The 24,165-nt window shown below is 38.5% G+C and overlaps 1 protein-coding gene across 2 annotated transcripts in view; it reads left to right on the top strand.

The window, feature by feature from the left end:
• Positions 1-23,375, top strand: part of scap (SREBF chaperone) — a 34,322-nt gene extending 10,947 nt beyond the window's left edge. For both annotated transcript variants that reach the window (XM_015377515.1, XM_015377436.1), the window contains exons 6-23: positions 1,198-1,303; positions 3,612-3,784; positions 5,694-5,820; positions 9,517-9,629; positions 9,716-9,810; positions 9,966-10,064; positions 10,915-11,127; positions 11,695-12,071; positions 12,266-12,415; positions 15,312-15,513; positions 15,610-15,725; positions 17,330-17,864; positions 17,983-18,068; positions 18,951-19,033; positions 19,169-19,335; positions 19,438-19,518; positions 20,759-20,965; positions 21,145-23,375. In XM_015377515.1, the coding sequence (XP_015233001.1) occupies positions 1,198-1,303; positions 3,612-3,784; positions 5,694-5,820; positions 9,517-9,629; positions 9,716-9,810; positions 9,966-10,064; positions 10,915-11,127; positions 11,695-12,071; positions 12,266-12,415; positions 15,312-15,513; positions 15,610-15,725; positions 17,330-17,864; positions 17,983-18,068; positions 18,951-19,033; positions 19,169-19,335; positions 19,438-19,518; positions 20,759-20,965; positions 21,145-21,390 (3,176 nt within the window). In that variant the 3' untranslated portion in view covers positions 21,391-23,375. The remainder of the gene's footprint in view (positions 1-1,197; positions 1,304-3,611; positions 3,785-5,693; positions 5,821-9,516; positions 9,630-9,715; positions 9,811-9,965; positions 10,065-10,914; positions 11,128-11,694; positions 12,072-12,265; positions 12,416-15,311; positions 15,514-15,609; positions 15,726-17,329; positions 17,865-17,982; positions 18,069-18,950; positions 19,034-19,168; positions 19,336-19,437; positions 19,519-20,758; positions 20,966-21,144) is intronic.
• The last annotated feature ends 790 nt before the right edge of the window (positions 23,376-24,165 follow it).

Here is a 24,165-nt window from a genome sequence, read left to right as displayed (position 1 = left end):
ATAAAATGTTTTAATGTTCTTTAATGAAACAAGAATTACTAAATTCATAATTTAATAAAAGGCCATACGTTACAAAGTATTTTATTTTTTGACGTTAGCTTAAACCAAGGACTTTTTCTGTCAACATTTATTATATAATTATTTCATCTTCTGTGTTGCTGAAATCCATTTTAGATCAAATTATTTGTTCAAAATGCACCTGCATCTGCATCGAACCCTGCATCTGGGAACATAATTGCTTGATTTTTAGTCTGTTGAACTCCCTACTAGTTTAAATATGTAATGCAATGATGATTGGTTCTTCCTGTGTCAGTTGCCAGTGAACAATGCTTGCTAAAACTAATGAAATAATAGGCCTTTAAGCTGATTTACCTTGAGCAGTTTTATTTCTCTGGAACTTGTTGTATTTGCGACCCCCCCCCCACAAACACACACCCACAGTGAACTAAGCCTTTCTACTACTTTGCTCAGCATATTGGCATATCTTCTAGCTAAAGTAATTCACAGGAGCGATGCTTATCAGGATGTTATCTCCTTACAGCAGCATGACATCGACACATAGACGTAGCATATGGCTGCTGGCTTTGATCTTTTTACATAGCAGCAATAAATGATCTCATATGAGTAAATAATATGATGGTTGGTTCATCTATACCAGGGATCTTCAACCTTTCATATCCAAAGAGCCGTTTTGCCCAGAGTACGACCAAATAAAAGTTGTTTAGAGCCGCAAAATATACCATGACTTTTTCTAGAAAACCTTTTTTTTTTTTAATCCTGTGTAGGAAATTAGTTGTTGCCATCTCAAACAATCAATTCATATATTTTTAATGTTATAATTTTCAAGCTAATTCATAGAAAAATGTCTCTTAAAACATATTTCTGGTTCTTTTAATCTCATTCTTTTCCATCTTATAAAAAACACTAAAGCTATTTATACCGGTATGTATTATAGTAAATATTTTAGCTCTTTATATACATTATAGCCACTATTAAGAGCTGCTGGTTGCAGATCCCTGATCTATACTGAATACCCCACTATTTCTCTCTTAACTGAGAAATTTAGGATCCCGGTAAAGTCATCAGTCCGACGCGTGGTTCTGTAGCTATGACATGGAAAAAATAATCCAACCTGCTTTGCTGTTCAGGTTTTAAAAAAAAAAATCATAAATCTGTCTTTGTGTGTTTTTTTTTAAGACCTGCTGTTCGGCGTCCCTGGAAAGTACACAGGAGTCAGTCACTACAACAGGAAAAGAGTGGTCACATACACCATCACTGTGGTGCTTTCCAGATATGACGCAGGGTGAGTTACAAAGGCACTCAAAGCTGTTAGACATTTAGACTGCCACATATACCCCTGAGTAAAATCTCAATGTTAGCTTCAGAGATTAAATTTGCATGAAGTTTAATTAAGTTGTCTTTATTTTGAATTAATAGCACATTTATTTTAAGACATTTGGTGATTTTAAAGATGCAGCAGCAGGTTCTCTAGGATGGCATCGGCTTTAGTGCTCTTTAAAATTCTGTGTGATTTAAATGTCAAAGGACTTTAGTCTTAAAACAGGAAAAGGTCTACTTGCATGGTTAATTATGACCAGTAAAATCTTTAAAGGTTGATATTCTTCTTACGATAATCAAAGATCAGGCTGATATTTGGAACAGATAATAATGGGAAGCCTGTGATCTCCCTCTCTGAACCTGATCCCACCACACAGATAATCAGTTATCCTCCCAGAAATGTTGTTCAGACCACTTCCTTCGCTTGGTTTATCGCCTCTACTTGAAAGATTTGTTCGAGCTTGCTTTGGAAATATTTAAATGCTCACCCTTCAGGAAATTCAATTGTATAAAAATACAATTCAATAATAAAAATCCACCTATTTACTATCAAATGTTATGCTGTTTTATTGACAGAGGCTGGTATAACTTACCGGTAGATCAGTTTTGTCTATAAGCCTCCAGAACACAAATGCCTCCTTAGTCCCCTTGACATGGAAACACAGGAATTTATTCTGCTTCAGTTGATTTTAGTCTTTTAAAGGAGCTGTTTGTTTAAAAATCAAAGATGAACATATTCTGCTTGTTTGCCAGGCATTATTTTGTATGTTTATCTTTATTTGTTATTTCATGTGTTATAATTTAGCAACCGTTTAATCAAGAGATGGATCAATGCATCCACTGGCTGATGTTTTTGGCCAGCAGCCATGCTTTGAATTCAACCTAGTTTTTTTTATCAATTAATGTTTAGTTTCTTATTTTTTTGTTTAAATTGTGTCCTGTGTAACATCTGTTATCATTGTGTCCTTTTGATAATGTAAAGGAAGAGGAATCAGCCCAAAAATATTGGCAGCACAAAGTGGGGATCAGTTAGATTCATGTCAAAATAATCTCTAGTTTAATCCCTGGGAGCATTTTACTTCACAATCAATAGAATCAGAAGCAAGCTTTATCACCAAGTAATGTTTAGCATTTACAAAGGATTTGTTTTGGTACTGAGGTGCTACACACATGCTAACATAAAATTGACATAATACATTTCTAAATAAACATTTGGAATCAATACCAGTTATAATGGAGTGTTATGATATAATAGATGAATATCTGAAGCCCCTGCCACACCTTGATGATTTAGACCAGCATATGCCTGACATACGAAAAATCTGGCAAAAACACTGGCATATGTTGGATAAGTTATGGGTATGTTTTTTATAAGTTATGAGCACGCTGAAATGTGCTAAAAATTTCTTGATTTATGCCAGCGTATGCTCATATGTGGGCCATTAGTTACAGGTAAGTTATCTGATTGTCAACATACGTTAAATCTAAGTTACTCATAAGTCTTGGTGTCTAGCTTATCCAAAAACTATGAGTAACTTATGCATAAATTATCAAGAACTTCTCTCCAACGCATATTAATATATCTGACGTGTTCCAAACGACTGCTGAACGTGTTTCTAATGTACAGCTACTGTGTAATGGCGTATTGGAAGCGTTTTGATATAAAAGGGGGTTCACAGGAGGAAACAGTTCTCCTCCAGATTTCATCCACATCATAGGGTGAGCAAGAAGGAGAGTGTGATTGATCCTCCCCCTGTTCACGACAATGGCAAACAAATTTCCTAGCAGACATGACGCTAAATCTGCTGCAACTTTCTTTCTTTTTTTTTTTTTTTTCATTTTCTTTTTTTCTTTTTTTTTTTGATGGGTGGGAAACAGCAGCTAGGTTAATACTGCGATCAAAGACATAGTTTTATACCTCCGTGCGCATCACTGCCCTCCTCAGGACTCTGGCTTGTAACATTTTATGGGCATTACACTGCCGTGCGTTAAGCATAAGTTAGGCTGTCGTTCAACGTAAGTTCTGGACTCGTTATGAATACTCTATTTATACGTCCAAAAATTTAAAAAATGCATAGAAAGTTTAGAGTATGCCAGTGTTTTAGGAGATTCTGGGACGTCGACATACGCTGGCTAAATTGTCAAGGTGTGACAGGGCCCTTAGCTTTTTTGTGATCTAAACATTAAAACAATAAAGGATCTTTTTGTGTTTTATTTGTCCACATTTTTCGCTACATATAACATGTAGTTACGGTGTCTGTGGATGTTTTCAGCTTTCTAAGCAGCCTGCGATCCCGCCTGAAGCAGCTTCACCCCTCAGCCAACTGCAGCCTGAGAGACGACCACATGGTTCACATCCACTTCAAGGAGGAGATCGGCATCGCTGAGCTAATTCCCCTGGTCACCACGTACATCATCCTCTTCGCTTACATCTACTTTTCCACTCGTGAGTCCCACTGCAACCCCCGTCCTATACCTTTTTTTCCCCCTACATCTTAAATTCTCTCTTAGCTCCTGCTGGCTCGGCTCTACGCCGTTTTACTTTCTTATATTTTTTTTTTTTTTTAATAGGCACACATTCAGACCCGTGCCCTCTGTACTTTTGTTTGTGCACGTTTGTTTGTGTGCCAAGGTTGTTCCTGTCTGGCACAGGATTATCCTCCCACTGGAACACTGCACACCTCTGTAAGAACGCTGCAAGCAAAAGCCTTCAGCAAGCTGCCAGTACAAACATTACTTCAGAGGGCCAACGCATGCACTCAAAAATAAACATTAGTTCAAATTTGGTGCCTTTTCCTAAAGTGATTAACAACCTGCTTATGACTGCAGTCTTTATGGATTTATTTCAGAATCGGGTTCATTTATAATCACTTGTTTTTTGCACATTATCAGAGAATTTGACTTTGGCTCCATTCTGTCCTCAATTAAGACATTTTTGTAATTTTTGATTTGGTGCTATCACTGTTGTTTTGATATTGAAAAGGTAAGATATGAGTTGTCTGTTAAGAAATTAAAGGTTAAGTTAAAATAATTTCAGCGCCTTTACAAAAATCCTAAATTTCACATAAAACTTGTGTAATGAGGCGAGAATCTTTGCCCACTTCCAGCCGAGCAGCCAAGTAAATTTCAGGCTCGTACATGTAGACGTGCACACAGGGAACACAAGGACGTTCAGTGTTTAAATTTTGTCACTCTCACGTGGCACTAAAATAAATCAGAGAGGGTTTCATTGACTGACCTTTTAGAGGAGAGCTCACTACACACTGCAGTCTGCAACCTGGAGGAAAACATTTCAGCTTGTCTGACTTTCCTATATTTTAGTCATTTCAAATAAAAACTTCTGACTCCTCATCCCTGATGATTCTGTAACAGTCTACTTTAAAATGTTGAAATGTCATATTTCATGAATAAAAAGCAACCAGAGTGTGATTTGTAATCGTTTCCATCACTATTGCATCACTTGTGTTGGGTTTCACCACTGTGGCAAAGAGAGCAGTTTGTAGGTCCCTGTGTGTTGAATTAATTACTGGTCAAATTATTTATTTTTGGTGGGGTGGGTGGGCAGGTCTGTCCTGCATCTTTCCGGTTTGGTGGATTCCAGTGTTCATCTTTCTCAGAATACAGCAGAAATAAATTATTCCAAAAACTATCCACTTTCTGTACTTATGAGTTTTGATTACATTTTCGGAGGAGGTAAAAATGTTTTTTTTTATTTTTTTCCCCCCATTATTTTCCCATTATTATATCTTAAGAGAGGCAAGGGAAAGTCAAATTTAGATCTAACTGAATAGTTTTCTCATTTTTAAAAATCGTAACTTATGACTATTAGAGCTGTGATGAATTCAGTATAAATCACAACAAGGTGTTTTGATTAGAAATCCAGCACAAAATCATTTTGAATCTTTATTTTCTTCTGATGCAAAATTTTATCTAAATAATTTAAAATATCTAATCTGTATTTCTGGCTTAACTTACCACTTTTATTGATTTTTCTTTCCTTAATATTATCTAATAAAAAATAAAGGCCAATGCTAAGATTTCAACATTGTGGTATGGAATCTGTTGAAATGATCACAAAATTGCAAATATCATCATATTAACGCTGAATCCCTGCTGCAGTAGTGTACATATAACTATAATGTTGTTTGATGATAACTGTTTTGAAAGTGTAACTCTACTCCATGTGTGCTGTATAGTAAATAATGTCAAATAATTTACTCTAAGTGGTTCTTTCTTTTTATTTTCCCCTCCAAGATGTTTTCTTTAGTTTCTAGGCAGTAAAATGCTGTGAATTTTTTAGTAATCATTTCTAATGGACAGTCGATCAGTAATGCTCTCCTCCTCCTTCCTTGCAGGTAAGATCGACATGGTGCGGTCCAAGTGGGGCCTGGCCCTGGCTGCCGTGGTCACAGTCCTCAGCTCCCTGCTCATGTCTGTGGGACTGTGTACACTGTTTGGACTGACACCCACACTGAATGGAGGGTAGGCACTCCCACATTTTTGTCATACTTGAGTTAAGATAGCTGAAAAAGGTTCGGTCCACACAATTGGTGGTTTGTCTTCCACCGCCAGACATTGTTGCTAAGAATTCAACCTAAAAAAAAAAGAACTAACTTTATGTTGAAGTTGTAGAACTTTCTATGAACCCAGCACCTTTTCTTTCATGTGAAGTGTTACTTAAAGGGTCCAGATGGATTTTAACTCCTTATCAGATTCATTATGTCTTTCATTCAGGATTATTTTTATTTGACCTGCATATTTGCACAATGCTTTCATTTATGATCTTTATCCATAACAGCAAGTATTACACCCATGTAGACTCGGCTATGATTGGTGCATAAAGTCACTTATAAGATTCACTACTTTTAGCTTCTGAACATCTGCAGCTTCTATTGAGTCACCTTAATGCTCTTAATTTGCATCCACATGTGTTTAGTAAACGTTTCCTGTTACTTTTATTACCTGTTGCTGTTTTCACTTGTCCACACACACACACTTCAGACTTCCGGCTTCTATTTCGATTTCCCAATAATGTGTGTTAATGTTTACTACCAGACTTGAAAAGTCAGTGTGTCATTGTTGATAGACAGGAAGCAGTGGGAGTGGATGTGGGTTGGATAAAGTCAGAGGGAGGAGATTCAGTCTTGTTGACGTTAACTACTTCGTCCAATCATTTGGGGATATAAAAGAGCTGACTTTGTGGCGTGATAATGGCACTCTGGTGTTCAACCACTGTCTAAGATCCACGCATGTCTGCCGTGGGCTGTGCTCTGTATGGGTGGGCTTGCACAAACACAAAGCAGGAGGAAACGTCACCAAACAATTGCAACTCCTACAGGTCATAACCTAAATAAATAAAAGTAATACTTTTTTTTTACATCACCTATCTACTTGAATTTATAAGACTCTCTGTTTTCATATGAATAAATAAAAAGGAACAAATGGGCCCTGATGTGGACTCTGCTTAGTCACTGTTGCTCCATGCTTAGGGCTGCAGAGTTAAGTGTGTGAGAGTGTGATGTAATACGTAGAGCTGCTGACTCCTCTGAGACCCAGTTTTACACTTACCTCCAAAGCGCTTGCTTATCAGGACACTCATTATAATCTCTCGTCACACTCTGTAATGGGAGGAAATTCCCTGCAGGCATCATTCAGTTACTAGCTAGTTGTTATGGGATAATTGGCTGTTTTACTGAAAGCTAATCTGAGATCTAAATGATCCAGATTTTTTGTTCCCGAATGTTCCCTTTGACAAACAAATCTGAATTTGTTTTAGACTTTGCTTCTTTTTTATTTGATTGTTGATTTTCTGTAGTATTTGTAAGAAGGGGCTGATCTTAAGTGCTGGATTGATCTGGTGAAAGTGTACAGTACCTTTGAGCAAACATCATTTTTGTTTGTGGCCTTTTTTCTGTAGTGATGCTGATTCACTTTCTTATTCGAACTTTAAAAATATATAAAGAAAAGATAAAGGAAAGAACAGAGTGAAAGCACATTTTCCCAGCCTGATGGCTGCCATTATGTGGCAGTGAGGAGGGGGAAGTCAGGAGAAATGTTGTCTGAGAGGCTGAGAATTTAAACATCTTTATACTTCACAAAAGTTAGTTCAACATTATCACAAAGGCTTCCTCTTCTTCTCCTGTTCTTACCAGCGTTGTTTATCCGATGCTTGCTAGAACACTTCCTGCAACAGCTGCTTCATCAGAAAGAAGCAGCTAAAAGTCCAACTTTCTTCATCTTAGCAGGTTTTTATTTATGTAGCTGGTAAAGTTTTTTTCTTTTAATCACTTTTTTTTTTCTCGGTTGGAAGGGTTTTCAGGGAAACTGCTTAAGACTTATAGTATATATGGTGACATGTCCTGTATATGTGGTAGCAATGTTTACAAATAAACACCTCCCAGCCTGATTATTTAGCTAGTCTACTGCACTGTCACAACCTGCTTCTCTCTAAAAGAAAATCAGACTGGAGGCAGACATGCATGTATAAACTGTTACTGTTTCTTCAGTTTTCTTTGTCTTTGAATTTTTATGTTCATTTACTGTTTGTTAATGCGATGTAAGCAATGGAAACCGAAGTAAAGTTCCTTGTCTGTGTAGCTAACCTGGACGGTAAAGATGATTCTGGTTCAGACGTAAAGACTTTTATGCTCTCTATGAGGAACTGAGCCCAAAAAAATCTGAGAAGCACAGGGAACTCCACTCTTAACATAAATCTGCGCCCAAAAAGAAAATGAGGGCAGCAAAACCAAACTAACACGATCAACTGCAGGATTAATTGACCTTAACACAAGCAGAGGTGTCAAAAGAATTAATGTTTAATACTCATGTAGAAGTAGAAATCCTACTGTTTAAAACACTTTTGTAGAATTTAGAATATCAACTTCAGCTTTTTACTCAAGTAAAAGTTTAAAAAATTACAATTTTCAAAACTACTTAAGGTATAAAAGTAACACGGTTGCTTTACTGAACTAGCCTATTAAAGGAACATTTTCCTACATTTATGGATGATGTTTTTAGACTTAATTTCTGTGTTTTATACCTAATGGCAACAGTGTCAAATTTAGCTTTGTGATATCTTGCAAAACAAGTCCAACTACAAAGAAATTGTCAGGATAAAACAAATTATTTGTGATGGTTATTTTATTTTTTTTTAATACCAACAGGCCATAAAGAGAATGACCTCGAAACAAAAGCAACGAGTCTATTTTTAAAATGTTAGGAGTAGAAAGCAGAGATAATTGAAAAAAAAAAAAAAAAATTGAAATAAAAAGTTGTCTAAAAAATTATGACTCCAGTAAAGTATAGCTAGTCAAAATTTCTACTTTAGTAAGGTAAGGAATTTTTACTTTGTTACCTGACGCCTCTGCTCACAAGAGGGAACATTACATGCATTTATCTAAACAAAACTACAACAAACAGACCAAGCCAATCTATACACTACAGAATCAGCAACCTATGAGAGAAAATAACTTAATTAAAGGTATAATGTTGAATTGTCACAAATTCGTGAAGAACCACCCTTTCCACTTTAAAAAAAATGCACATGCACAACCCCCTACCCACTGCAGAGAGGGAACGCTTATTAATAGCGTGCGAGAGCAAGCATAAGCCCCTCCTCTTACACGCTCTGTTAAAAAGTTACTGCTTACATCACTCATACAAACTTACTTTCCAAAAAAGATTTGCAATTTTTCTACTATGTCAGACTCTCCACCAGTAAGTGAAAATGTGGACAAGCACGAAGGACGGCCTTATGTAAACATATCAACAGAATGATTGACAATTAGGAGGACCATTTATTTTGATGATCAACCTGGAAAAAGAACGTCCTTCACTATATACCTTTAAACTCCAATTTTAAAAATAAAAAAAACTAACAAAATAAAAAAAAAATTAAACCTTCCCACACTTCTTGTAAAATAAGTGCAAGATTCCAATTAAGCTCTTTGGAGCTGGAGACTCTTGCTCCACACTGACCCAGTCAGGCCCACATGGCAGCCTCCCAGGAACTGGCAACCCAAATGAAAAGAATCAAGTACAATATGGTAAACCATTATAAAGTCATACGTTTAAATAAAAAGAATTACCAGACCACTTAATGTGGGGCTGCACATGCTACCATCACACTGACCTTTTTTTTCTTCTTCAAGTTAAGTCACAACTCTTTTCTCTTTGCAGTGAGATCTTCCCTTACCTTGTGGTGGTGATCGGACTGGAAAACGTCTTGGTCCTCACCAAGTCTGTGGTTTCAACTCCCGTTGACCTTGAGGTCAAACTCCGCATTGCTCAGGGTAGGGTGTTATTCAGTCATTCTTCTTTTTCAGGTTTATTGTAAAGGAAAAATACATATGCTTTGTTTTTTCCCTCCCTTCTCTAGGCCTCAGTAATGAGAGCTGGTCTATCATGAAGAACATGGCCACTGAGCTGTGCATCATTCTGATTGGATATTTCACTTTGGTCCCAGCTATTCAGGTTAGAGAAATGTGTTTTAATTACTGTACTATGGGGAACAAGTAAAGGATTTTATATATATTTATCTTTCTGGATTCTAAACAAGTAGATGAATCTGTTAAACAAGAGATAAACTATTAGAATATGAAGTGATGTCAGCTTATTTTTGTCTGTAGGAGTTTTGTCTTTTCGCCGTTGTGGGGCTCGTCTCTGACTTCTTCCTCCAGATGTTTTTCTTTACAACAGTCCTGTCTATAGATATTCGCCGGATGGAGGTAAGACATGTTTGCAAACTTTAAAGAAGCTCAGAAAAGGAAGCCAATTCTCAGATTTACAGTCTAAGTTTTTAGTTCAGTCTTTTTGCATATAATGAAACCAAATGGTGGCTGGGAAATGTGATTTAATAAAACACAAATGTCTTTATTGGTAGGGAAGTTGGACAGTAAAAATTATGACATAGGTGTGAATAAAAACACTTAAGCAGATAAGAACAGAAGTAAATTTGGATAATAAAACTCGGGAGATTCAATTCAAATGGTCGGAACTGAAATTTAACACATTTTAAAAAAGAAAAAGTATTTGTCTCCTAATCAAGCCTAGTTCTCGCACTGTTGGAAAAAATGTCCTGTGTTTGGTTTTACAAACATTAACAGTAGTGAAGTCCCTAACATAGAATTTAACTTATGAATGGTTGTTGTTAAAACCTTTTTCTTACATTTTCCTCCTGAGAAAATGCAAACATCGCACTGGGGACCTTAGAGTTCACCTTTTTTTTTATGTACTTAAGGTTTTCATACAAATGAAAAACTACACTACAAGGTTTAATTGAATATAAGCATTCATAACATAATAATCTTAATGATTGTTTCATTTAGCCTTTGGGGATCAGAAAATAAAGAAAGATGGACGACAGGAAGCAAAGAATTATCTTAAATGAAAACTGAATAGCACATAGAACACATAAATTTGACAAAATGAACAGTTAAAAATTATAATGGTAATGAAAAACGGTTATAAGGTAATAAATGATTTGATAACTAGATAAGATGACGTTTTTTTACTCTCTTTACATGGAGTCTGCATGACTTTAAGTGACGTAAAGTAATAAGACTAAACCAATTACAGCTGGCCGACCTGAACCGCCGCCTGCCTGCTGAAGCCGGTCTGCCACCATCAAAACCAGGCCCCCTTCGAACACGTGAGGCCCCCCCTCCTCCCCGACCAACCCCCCACACAATCACCCTGCAGACCCCGGCCTTCAGGAACCTGAGGCTACCGAAGAGACTGCGCGTTGTGTACTTCCTGGCCCGCACACGCCTGGCGCAGCGCATCATCATGGTCAGCCAACTCGACTCCTGTTTAAACAATAGACTCTGTCTAATTTTAGTCTTTTTATTTAGGTAAATCAATTCAGACTGTATAGTATTGGAGATGCACCGATCCGTTTTGTTTTCCGGATCAAATCCAATCATATCCTCTGATATCTGATTCAACTGTTGAAATTCTAAACCACACATCTTGTCATGTGAGACGGCTTTAGTCTTGACATAGACCTTGTTAAAAAAGGTAACAAATTAACATGGATATAAAATGTATTTCATATAGTTAATTAACAAATAAGTAGCAAAAAGAAATAAACAGCAGTTCCCTCCAAGTGCACTGGATTGGATTGGTGCATCTCCATATTTGATACCTGTAGGGTTAGTTTTTTGTTTTTTTTTTACTATTATTTATTTTGTAATGTGCTACTGTAATTCCCTATTAGAAATGCAGCATCTAGTCTTTGCAGTTAGATGAACTAATTTATTCAGACATTTTGATGTCATTACTTTCAACTAAAGCTTTCGTCCTTTTTCTCATCACAGCTCAATAAACTTTAACATTGTTTCCTTTCTACATTTTAAGGCTGGTACTGTAATCTGGATCGGCATCCTCGTCTACACTGACCCGGCTGGAATCCGCACCTACCTGGCTGCTCAGGTGTCTGAACAAAGCCCTCTGGGGGACCCCGTAGGTGGAGGTTTAACCCCCCATCTGGCAGTGGCCCCAGTTTTCCGGGGCGGGGATCCCACCAGCACTTTGAGCATCCACCCTGCTCCCGATCCAACTCCCCTACCTGAAAACCAATCGCAGGGCCACATTGCCCCAGCTGTACCGTTCCCCCATCTTCCCTCTGTGCCACAGATTACCTGGGGGGCCGAAGATGAGGAGGGATGGAGGAGGCTGTCTTTTAGACATTGGCCATCGCTTTTTAGCTACTACAACATAACCTTAGCAAAGAAGTGAGTGTTGACTTCAGTTCTGCACCTAATGTCTAAATTCTGTCCAACTTAACCAAATTCCATTCAGCTGCTTTTCCATTTCAGGGAAGCATAAAAGATAAAAATTATTTCGATCTCTAGGTTCCTTCTGTGTTTAAAGTCTTAGCATTAGATCCTGTGTGGATTGAAAATGATATCCTCCCTGTCCATTCCAGGTACATCAGCCTTCTTCCAGTAATTCCCGTCACCATTCACTTGAGCCCCCAGGAGGCCATTGACACGCGTCACCCTCAGGACACAAGACACCCTCCACCTTCGATCCCTAAAGCCTCTGCAGATTTACAGACAGACCTCACCCTCTACAAGTAAGTTTTTAGAAAAACCCAAACTCTGTTTTATGAAAAGAAACCATAAAACAGGACAGTATTTGATTTCATTTAGAGGGGAAATGGAGATCAGACCAAACATGTCGGATTATATAAAAATGAAACCTGTGACGAAGACAAAGGAGGACGAAGGATAATTTTTTTTTTAAAGCTTAGTATATGATAATATCTAAAGTATGACGCACATGTATTTATGCCAGGGCCAAAAGATTTAGCCAAAAATCCAAACTGCTATTTTTGTCCAACCCCACTATCACGGTTGATCTTCCTTGGCACAACAAACAAGCATGGAGAAGTTTCTGTTCAAGGTTTATCGTTTGCATGACCTTGAAAGCCTTATTTTCCAGGGTCTATAACTGCCACCTAAAGGGCTGGAGTGAGGCGGTGTCTCACTCTTTTTAAATTTGAAGGGACCAAAAGTAAATGCCTCTGAGGTTTTTGAAAATTGTGTTTTGCTAAATTGTGATTATATAAAATCAAAGGAATTCCACCCTTAATTTTATGCTAATCTGAGTGTTGGGAAATTTAGATGGAAGTGGCTTGTAAAAGGTTTTCTCTTTCCACTGTACACATGCTTTCTTAAAAAAAAAAAAAAAAAAAAAAAAAAAAAAAAAGATTGCTTCAGACAAAAACGGGCAGCAATCATCTTTTATATTACAGGCAACCAGTTCAGGTTATCTGATGATCAATGTATGCTACTACATTACACAGTATATATAATCAGATTTTAAAGTAATAATATTGATTTCATTATAATTACATGAGCTAATCTGAATTAAATTCTAAATAATGACCTAAATTACAAATTATGGTAAGTTCCTTTAGGCAACATTGGTTATAATTTGATGTTGTTTAAATAAACTGAATAAAATAAGATGAAAAAGATATCTAATTGGGGTATGATTGTTGCATTTTTCTATATTTGGACATTGGAAAATTCTTGTGCAAATTATTTTACAACAATGTTTTAGTTTCAAGACTAAACCTGTAACATAGCAGCTACTGCTTTTACAAATCTAAGACCTTGACCTTGATTTTTAATCCATGAAAAGCTTTATTCAAGGTCATGTAGAATGATTGCTGCTCCAACACCAATTTAGGGCCAAATTATCCTAGTATGGATATAAAGACCAGAATTGGATCATTTATGCAGTTTTGCTAAGATGTCTGATTTGAGGTAAAGTTGCAGAATTCCAGGTTCCTGGAATAATTTCACCTAATTCTTGTTTTTAAAAAGCCTTGAAGTTTGTTTTGATGATCATTCTTTATAAACAGTAAAACAGAAAAGTAAAACATCCCCGATGACTGCAGGTGAACATTTGTCCAAACAGCAGCTCTTTGCTTTAAAATAAAAGGCAGCAGTTGCCGACTGTTTGATCATGCAGAACCAGGGGGGGGATGATGAAAAGACAATAGTTCTTATGTTACTTCAGCAAAAGATTCACTGTTTGAAGTGGCTTCATCGGTTGGTTGATCTCAGAACCCACAGACGAAGGAAGCAATCAGGTGTAGAAATGTTAAGTTAATCCTCTTTAAGAGCCTTTATTTATTCAGCTGAAATCAGAGCACATCTGTAAATACTGATAGTTTTTTTTCCCACTATGATACATTTTTGAAGCCATAAAACCAAAACACAGCAACCAGGAAACCTGCTCCATCTCCTGCTTTCTTAGTCCTACAACCTGATGTATCCTTGTGTTTTTAGTCCGTTATATAAGGTTGTGTGTTGACTGCATTCCACTGAAGTAGAAACTGTTCATTTCAGTTCAAACTGTATCTATGGAGGGTTTTCTAAATAATTGGGTCAGGGTTGTGACCCTCACAGTTGGAAAAGAGGCAGCTGAGTTCATCTGACCCTGAGCTGGATAGAAGGCCAGTGTGATAAAGATCAAAGTTGCGTAATTCAACAGACAGAGAGGAGAGAGTGATGAAATATGAGAAACTGCTCTGTAGAAAGGGTCCGTTTTTACAGTTGGAGCCACAATAAGCAGCTGCATCTTTTCCTGCTGATGGTTCTTGATTCAATGGAGAATAGATGTTAAACCAGTTTGCCGAATGGCTTCCTTTATTTTAGGCTAAACCTTCTTTTAACCAGGAATGTTTCACACAGATTCCAAGTATTCATAACAAGGCAGTTCCATGCACTCTTACCAGATTCCTGGAACAAAGACAGTCGCCCCATGGCGTGCAAGGTAAAGGTGAGCCGCTGTGGAGATAACGTGTGATTCACTTTGAAGTCAAGCATATACTAGTCTTTTCAGGGAAGTGGAATGTGCTCTGTGTTTGAGGACATTTCCTAACCTCTGATTCTACTGCCTTTTTTTTGGTGAAAACAAAGTAAAGATGAACGGTTGAGACCAACATAATGCAGCAAATCAGTAGGTCTCTTTAAACCAAATAAAGAAAGTAGAAATCCTTCTCTTTAGTTGTAATCAGTGGCAGGATTGTCGCTGTCTCTCTCTGGTCCTGTGAATTTAAGGTTTGTGGAAAGGTACCTGAATACTTTTAAACAGCAGGCTTGCTTTAATGTTTTAAAGAAAATTCTGTTTATTATAGAGAGAAGAATAAATGAGTCAAACTGGTTGTATCTAGCATCCTGATGATGTCGATGGAATTCCGTTATATTTCACATTTTAAAGAATGTCACACTGCTTTGGATCATCTGATCATCGCTTAAGCTCCACATTCCTCAGTCGACAGCAGGCGGATTTTCCTCAGCCAGGTTTATGCAGCTCAACGTGCTGTATGATGTTTTTAAGACGGTTATCTGCAATTATAAAAATGTTTAACGGAGACAGATATCTGGAAGTGGGGTTCCTTAAATGACCCAACTAGTGTTTTACTGCACATTCTTCCCCTCACTCTTCATGTCCAGGGTTGCTGCTTTGGGTCTGGCTGCAGGGGTCCTGCTTGTTCTGCTGCTCTTCTGCCTCTACCGTGTCCTCTGCCCTCGGAACTACGGCCGAAACGGCGTGGCTCACGGGCGCCGGCGGCGAGGCGACCTGCCCTGCGACGATTACGGTTATTCTCCACCCGTCAGTGAGATCTCACCTCTGCTGCTGAGGGGCCACAGTATGGTGAGGAGGGATTATAAAGATGGCGCTAATAAAAAATATAGCATGCTATTGGAAAACATATTTACAAACACCACTCCACTCATTCTTCTCTTGCAGGACATTGAGTGTTTGGCCAGTGATGGGATGCTGCTGGCGAGCTGCTGTTTGGCCGGTCAGATCCGTGTTTGGGATGCCCAGACTGGCGACTGCCTGACAGTCATCCCAAAGCAAGGGTGAGGTTAAAAATCCGATCATTTTTGTTCTTTAGCCCATTTAAATATCTAACATACTTTATGAAATCAGGGCAAATAATTTCCAATCCATACAATTGACCTTTTTTAATGTAATACATGATTTGTCCAAATTAACCTTTTTATGAGGGATTTTTCTAAAGATCCTTCCAGGTTTTTTTTTTAGCTGAAATGAAGATGAGATGTTTTCTAAATTTAAAATGTATGATTGATCATCAACATGTTGTTTCCAACTTTATATCTCATATTTATTCTCCATACAGTTCATAAAATCAGAATTAAATGAATTGATGCAGATGAGTTTGTGAAAATGATTTGATTAAACTAGAAAAAAAAAACATTCTACAGGCGTTAACATCATCTAAGCTGTTTTAGGGTGTAATGTTACATCAGTCTCTATTTTTAATCAGTGTAAATACGACTAAATGTTATCATTAACCCATAGAAAGCACCTGGATCCTGCATTGTTTTATTAACCCTTATCTGCGTCAGAAACACTGCTAGGTCAGCTTAACTTTGCAGAAAGGCTCCACGTTGCAGACTTGTCTGCTCTTGCTTAACTGTTGTCCTGCAAACATTCTTGGAAGTAATCAGCCATAATTATTCTTAGAATCAGGACATGTCTGTAAATCTGCTTAATTAAAAGGAAGTACTTATAGCAAATCCTGCCAATTTTTTTGTTTTTTTTTTTGTTTTTGTATTACAGGTACAACTTAAAAAAAAAAAAAACACTGTAAAAAAGTTACATATATTTACATGAAACTATTATATAGACTCATACATAGGGGGTGAAATACTTCAGCCCTCTATTTCTTGTTATTTTGATGATTATGGATGACCTATAATCAATAAGGAAAATATGACTGTCAAATTTAATAATAACCCTGTTAAATTGTATAAAAAACATATAACTAATGATTAAATGTCATTACTTTGTCCAGGAAAACCGGTGATTTAAGGGAGAATCAGACATTAAACAACAGCTCAATGGAGATTAAATTGAAGTTTAGAAAACCTAACAATTCATAAAAATATTAACTGAAGTATTTTTCAGTTAGTGTTTCAAAGTTATCTAGGAACCAATTGGTAATTAAAGATCCATTAAAGAGGGAAACAGTTCAGCATGTTGCACATTTCTCTTTGCCATTAGGGCTGATTATCGACCATATTTGATGTGGTATCAGTCACAGTTATGATAAGAAAGGTTTATCAATAAAAAAAGTAATCAACAATCCTCATGGTTGGTGAACTTTGGCAGAAAAAAAACACCTTGGACTTAACAGTTCCCTCTAAAAACTGTAAGACACTTTGAATATCACAATTTAAACAATTTAATTTTTTTTTTGAAAAAAGGGTCAACCACTTCATTTTAAGTGGGGTTTTTTTTCCATAGCATCCTTTTTTGATAAATAAAAATAATACTTTAAAAACTAAACTCCATAAACATGTTGGTGGTTCACTTTGAAATTACATCCAGTCTCAAATTTGTAAAAAACAATCCAGAATTTTTGTTTCTCATAAATTAATGAGTCTGGCAGGATGTGGTAAAGTCTTTTTCTTCACTGGTTGCTCTGGTTTCCCCTCAGATTGAGACGATGCAGCAGCAGTGGCTGCTGGGAGCAGAGAGACGTCTGGGACACCAGTGCAGAGTCGGAATGTGGCTGTGATCCTCGGGACCCCTCCAACGGCTGTGACGGGATGTCAGAGGACGATTGTTACCCGCTGAGACGGCGCTCCGCACCGACTCGGCCGCCTCTCTTCACTGACCAGCCTGACCTGACTCCTCTTATAGACACCAACTTCACCTCCCAGCCGCCCTCCAACGTCTCCACACCGCCCAGAGGAGGGTTCGACTTTGGAGGCCTGGTGGAACGTGCCTACAAGGAACACGAGCCTCCATCACCGTCTGCCTACCCCTCCCCTTCCTCTGCGTCCTCCTCGCCTCCATTAGCCACTCAGCTACAGCGAAGCCCCAGTCTGGGGGACACATCTGGACTCTATAACCAAGAGAGAACCTCTGGAGCGGGGACACAATCTGCTGCAGACTGGGAAAGCTCCGTCTGGGCCATGGAGCTGAGAGGAAATCTGATAGCTGCTGGGAGGAGCAGCGGTAAACTGGAGGTGTGCAACGAGCTGCTCTGCAGTTATACGTTAGCGACGGTTTCTTCTATTAGATGCTGGAGATGGTAGAAATAAAGAGCAGTTAAACCGAACGTTTGATTTCTCCATGTGGTTTCAGCTGTGGGACGCAGTAGAAGGGTCACTGCGGTGCAGTAATGAAGATGGAGTCTCTGGGATCACAGCCTTAGCCTTTCTGAACAACAGGTAAAAACCAGATCTGAGCCAAATGCATTGGTTAGATTTAAAGCACATGGGTATATATGTTCATTCCTTATCTTTCAGACAAGTATAATCCCTTAAATGTGCGATGAACTTGTTGCATATTTCATGCTTTCAGTGTTTCTGTATTTCATTTAATCCTTCAGATCAGTTGAAAATCTTCTTTTCCATTTAAGCTACTTCAGATCTCAGAAACTGACAAGAAGCACAAACTAATCCTTCATCCACTGATTTAAAGTGCATTTTAGAACAGCTTTAACAGCAGATAATCTAAAAATCAATCCTCAGTCTTAATCTAAACTATTAATCAGATTGGTGTACACTACATCCACTAAGGATTCTCTTGATACTGTAGGAGACAGAGTTGATAGACGTCCAAATATGGCCTCTGACGGTGAAACTAAAGATGCATCTCATCAGTTTGGCTTTAGTTTAAGTCAAATTATTTATTGGATTATTTTTTTATATACATATATATCTTTTAGTTATTGATGTTTTGTGATTAAATATGATTTACCTTTGTTTCCTTTTATTTCTTTTTTTATGTAGGAATCCCTACAGAGGATAGTCTCTGACATGTTAATCATTTAATTTCACAATTTTAGCAAAGAGGATGAAACATTTTAGTATTTTGACTTAAACTTCAGTAAATATATTATTAAGATAGAAGACTCTAGCAGGTGTGTTTATATCTCTGTACTGTTATATTAGATTTCTTTCAAAAATGTTTTTCTGTTTTTTTTAAGGTTTTTAAACTGTCGTTTTAATCTTTTTTTTTAACCTACATTATTTTTATTTGTTTGGTTTTAGTGTCTTTATGGTTTAATGCAATAATTGGAAGAAGGTTCTGATCTGTTTGCTTCCCAGAATCGTGGCAGCGCGACTCAACGGGTCGTTAGATTTCTTCACTGTTGACGTTCATAAGCCTCTGGGTCTGCTGCAGTACAGAGGTGAGACTGATTGTTTGGACTGTCGGAGGCAAATTCAGTTTCATTTCATCGTATTTCAGTGTCGGACTGAGACAGAATAACCATAAAAACCCGGAGTAACGGAGAGGAGCCTTCTCCTGCCTTTCTCCTCTGCAGGTGCCCCCGGGCGAGGCAGCATGCCCCCGTCTCCCTGTTACAGCAGCGAGGACATGATCAGCTGTCAGCTCACCCGCTCAGTGCAGTGTGCGCACCAGAAGCCGATCACGGTGCTGCGAGCGGCTGCAGGCAGGGTGGTCACCGGCAGCCAGGACCACACAGTCCGGGTAACAAAAAAAACATGAAATCACAAACGCACTAAGAAAAAGAATCACTGGCGCTTCTGTTTAGTAATGCTTGTAATTCTGTGGTGTTCCCTGTGTGATCAGGTTTATCGGCTGGAGGATTCCTGCTGCCTCTTTACCCTGCAGGGTCACTCTGGGGGGATCACAGCCATCTACATTGATCAGGTCCGTCACAGACTGACAGCAGTTAAAGTATTCATTAACCTGCTGATTGTTGGAGTCACAGTCATTTAAAGAAAGGCACAAACATTTTGAAGGGATTTAAAGGTAGATTGGATGATGTTTTGTTTCCAGGTGGATCATCAAAATAAGTGGTCCTCCTAATTGTAAATCATTCTGGTAATATGTTTAGATAAGGCCGTCCTACATGCTCGCCCCCATTTTCACTTTTTTATTTTTAGTTTTTACGGCACTAGTGGCTCGTTTTTTTCCCGACAGCATACTGACAGGAAAGGGAGCATGAGAGAGGGGGAGGGACAGGCGGGAAAAGACCACAGGTCAGATTCGAACCCGGGTCGCCCACATTGAGGCCTAAAGGGCTGGTTATAGTCCCTGCAGCAGTGTGTCGCAGTGAGGTTGACGCTGACATTTTTGAGCATACGGCATTTTGAGCATTTTGAATGCGGCCGAGGCAGTGAGGAAGCGGGGGTGGGTTTGTCCGACAACGCAGGGACATTAGGGGGCAAAAAAGAGCGGGGATCCAGGTGGAAAAAGGGTCCCAGCGTTCTCGCGCACCTCGCTCTTCTAGCTGATCCAACTTCACGAGTTGTTTTCCACAATTGCGGTCATGAAAACAAAACAAGCCGGCCTCCTGTCTACGACACTGTCTGCAGTCACCTACAATTTGGGAGAGGTGCAGCAGAGTGTCTGCGGAGGGGACGGGGACATCTTTTTGTTCACTGCGACACATACACAGATGACCTAGTTTCGAAGTATAAATCAGCCTTAAGGCCTCCGTACAAGGGTTTTACGCGCTAACCGCTGCGCCATCTGCAGTGGAGAGGGTGGGTCTTTTTAAAAATTAAAAAATTCGCAAAAATCACGCACTATACCTTTAAAATACAGTTAAATGCAGTAAACACCAAGTAGGCTGCAGGTCGTTTTATATTCTACAGAAAGTGGGGGGATTGTGTGAATATCTATGAATGCATCAAAGCATGTGTCCAAACTAGTAAAGATAAAAGATGTTGACGACTTTAAAGACTTAAAAATGTTAAAATTGTTCAGTTTCATTAGATGTAATGAACTGAAGCTCTGGGTTAGGAGGGGATATGATGTGATGAGAGAATTTCAATCTTATTTTTTTGTTTTGATATCAAATCATTCTTTGAAAGTAATTCAATTAAACGAGTTTTCTTTTCATCAGTTCGTCTTTTTAAAATGCTCTAATATGACTTTTCATCAGACCATGGTTCTAGCAAGCGGCGGGCAGGACGGCGCCATCTGCCTGTGGGATGTACTGACTGGGAGCCGTGTCAGTCATGTCTATGGTCACCGTGGCGACGTCACCTCCCTGGTCTGCACTACCTCTTGTGTCATCAGCTCAGGACTGGATGATCTCATCTGTATCTGGGACCGCAGCACTGGCATCAAACTCTACTCCATCCAGCAGGTACAGAACGGGTCACAGAAATCAAGCTCAGGATATTTATTCAAATATTTAGTATTCAAAATAAAAAACCCTAGGTAAAAAAGTCAAACTTTACAGTTTTTCTTCTGTTGGTTTAAAATTTTTGGGGGAAAAAAGTGATAATCTGCTGAGTGGGACTAACTGATGGATCTCCTCACCAGGAGGTGGGCTGTGGGGCCAGTCTTGGCGTGATCTCAGAGTCCCTGCTGGTGACGGGGGGCCAAGGATGCGTCTCCTTCTGGGACTTGAACTTCGGCGACCTGCTGCAGACAGTCTACCTGAGCCAGAGCGGCGACGGTCAGGGCGTCCGGCAGCTGCTAGTGCTCGATAACGCCGCCATCGTGTGTGACTTTGGCAGCGAGCTCAGCCTGGTCTACGTTCCCTCGGTGCTGGAGAAACTGGACTGAGGAAGAGCAGCAGCCGGCACCACTGGGAAACACTCAGAACCTCCATTCATCTCATTTTTTTTATACATCATTCATGAGAAGATTAAATGTTGAGGGAAAAAAAAAACATCACAAGGATCTTGGGAGATGGAATCAAATCCCTCATTCCGCCATCTTGTTTTTCTTCTAAGAGCAAGCTTGTGCGTTTGGTTGGTTGCTCTGCCCTTGATGCTGCTGACTCATATGGAACCGTCTGTGATCCAACCCTGTGAAGGACGACAATGGAGCCATTTCTTTATTTTTTTTTTAATTGACAGCATCATAAAGTCACAGTGAACCCAACAGTTCTCGGGCCTGTTTGGATGGACCGAGCAAACACCTTCTGAGGAGACGACATGATTGGGGAGGATGTGTGAGCGTGTGCATACGTGGAGGGGAGAAGTGATGATTACTGTAAAAAGTAAACCTCCGATGGAGGCTGTTTTTATATGTATAAATCTATTATTTATTAGCTAAATTTTTTCAGTAACGGTTTGTTTGTGGGTGACTGATCCCAACTCTTAAACTTTAATATAAAGCGGAAATGATGACTTCAGATGTAGGAAAGGTGTTTGTTTGGCAGCGTTGAGCCATTGTTTTTAAACTGGCCATTTGTTGATATTGAGTTGGAGCATTGAAGGCATCAGTGGGAAACATTTATCAGAGGAGGGGGAGGGAAGGGGGGGTCTAATTTACGCTATTCCTTCATCAGGCTACCTCTTCAATTTTGTTGACTGATGTGAACAGGTTCTTATTGCCTTTTTTTGCTCTTATTTCACCTTCTGAGGTATTTTCTTAGATTTGATTTAAAGATTTTAAGTTGCTCGTTTAAGTTCTCAATTATCTGCAAAAAGGCTTAAATTGGAAGACGTTTCGACTCCTGGATAGTCGAAACGTCTTCCAATTGGCTCGGACCAGAGCCGTCTGTAGTTGGAGAGCTGACGTATTTAAGCAGCATGGAGGTCCGTCCTCCTGCACACATTCCAGGACAGAGGCAAAGATGCTAATTGCTTGACTTTGAAACTTTTGGCTACAGCTGAACAATTTTCCTATGTCACAACTTCTGCAACAAGTTAACAGTTTACGTTTGGGGGAATTGAAGCAGGTAACATCTAGAGCATGCAGATCACCAGCTCCTCTGGTGTGCTAACCCCCAGAGGAAATCATTGAATCATTTCTGTCTGGGATAGGCTGAAAACTCATATCAGATAAAAGCACCTTAAATCTGAGCTGACAACAACCTTCAGTGTAGATGTTGATACAATCAGAGGTATTTAATGACAAACCAGAGGAAAATAAAGCTGCTTAATAGGAAGTTTGGTTCATTCAGGCTCAAGTTTATAAAAGGCAACAAGAATCTGCAGATATTTAAGCAACAACTTTGATCTGTTTGATGGAACAGAGTTAAGCTAAAGATTTTACTATAACAGCTGAATTTATATGGAGACTGATGTTCAAAGTCTTATCACTAAAGCACACTTTGAAATTGCTTCTGATCCCAGTATTAATAGCTAGAAATAATAATAGTTGATGAAAATATTTTAAATGTTCAATCAAAATAGTCTAAAAATTTTTATCTGACCGGTTTATCTATAAAAATACAGGAATACTTCCTAACTTCAATGCAGTTGTTGCTTTGAGACCCAGTCAATTTTTTTAAAAGCATTTTAATTTGCTATATGGAGAAAAAAAACATTGGAAATCCTGGTAGTTTTCAGAGATCATATTTGAATTACAAACGGATATATAAAGATCAGGATTTAACTTGATCAAATAAAGAAAACATATAAGACAGTCCTGGAAAACATAGTTGTAAAGGTAAATTACCTGGAAAACACAAGGAACAAAAAAATTGGAAAATGATCTAATATTTTTCCAAGATTAGTTTTTTTTTTTTGCATTTTCACAGGAGCTAAGAAAAAAAATCTCCGTATTCCCTAAAAGCCACAAGCAAACATTTAATTAGATCCTTCTGAGGCAAAAATATGTCAGATTACAGGAAATAGAAGTCATGTAATCAGTCCCTGATCTTATTTGCAGTTTAGAAAATGTTGGGAATGTAAACCACATCATGATTGACTTATTTCCTCAGACAGAGAAAACCTAGAATGTATTTTATCTACAAATCTTCCCATCTAGTTTGTTCGTCTCCTGAATGTAGCCTCAGGCCACTTTGTTTTGATTTCTTCCCCTCACAGGATGCCGTCACGACACAAACTTAGTGCACTACTATCTGATATTCATGCTTGCATATTTTAATGCACTTTTGCTAACGCCAGCTTCCAGGTAGGAGAGGTTGGGTGTGTTTAGGCTCACACCACATCCGCACTGGTTTCTGTGGGACGCTGCCAACATGTTTACATTCAGGGAACAAGCTTCTGACCCCCACAGATTATGAGAACCAGAGTTTTCATACGTTTTTAGACAAGCAGTCTTAAAATTGCAGCTGCCTCCCACAGACTCCAGTTGATGTGGCCTGTTTGTAATAGCTGCCATGTTTATTTAGTAATCATTTGTTTTCTGTTTAGTCGAGAAAAGCTTTGAAACTGGATTTGTAGTTTTTTTAAGTTTGTTTTTTTTCTAAAATGTGAATGAATTAAAGCTGCAGTTTGGCTTTTTGGGAAATATGACTATTTGAGCTTTTTATATAGAAGTAGGACGGCAACAGAAAGCAAAATAAATACAATCTGAAAGTAATGTTTTAACGGCTAAATCCAGCCGTTAAAACAGTGGCAGCAATATTTCCTAAAATGTCAA

Source organism: Cyprinodon variegatus, unplaced genomic scaffold (assembly GCF_000732505.1).
Source record: "Cyprinodon variegatus isolate N-32 unplaced genomic scaffold, C_variegatus-1.0 Scaffold0, whole genome shotgun sequence".
Classification (NCBI taxonomy): Eukaryota; Metazoa; Chordata; class Actinopteri; order Cyprinodontiformes; family Cyprinodontidae; genus Cyprinodon; species Cyprinodon variegatus.
Note: the sequence above shows the minus strand (reverse complement) of the source record. Positions and strands in the feature narration are given on the sequence as shown.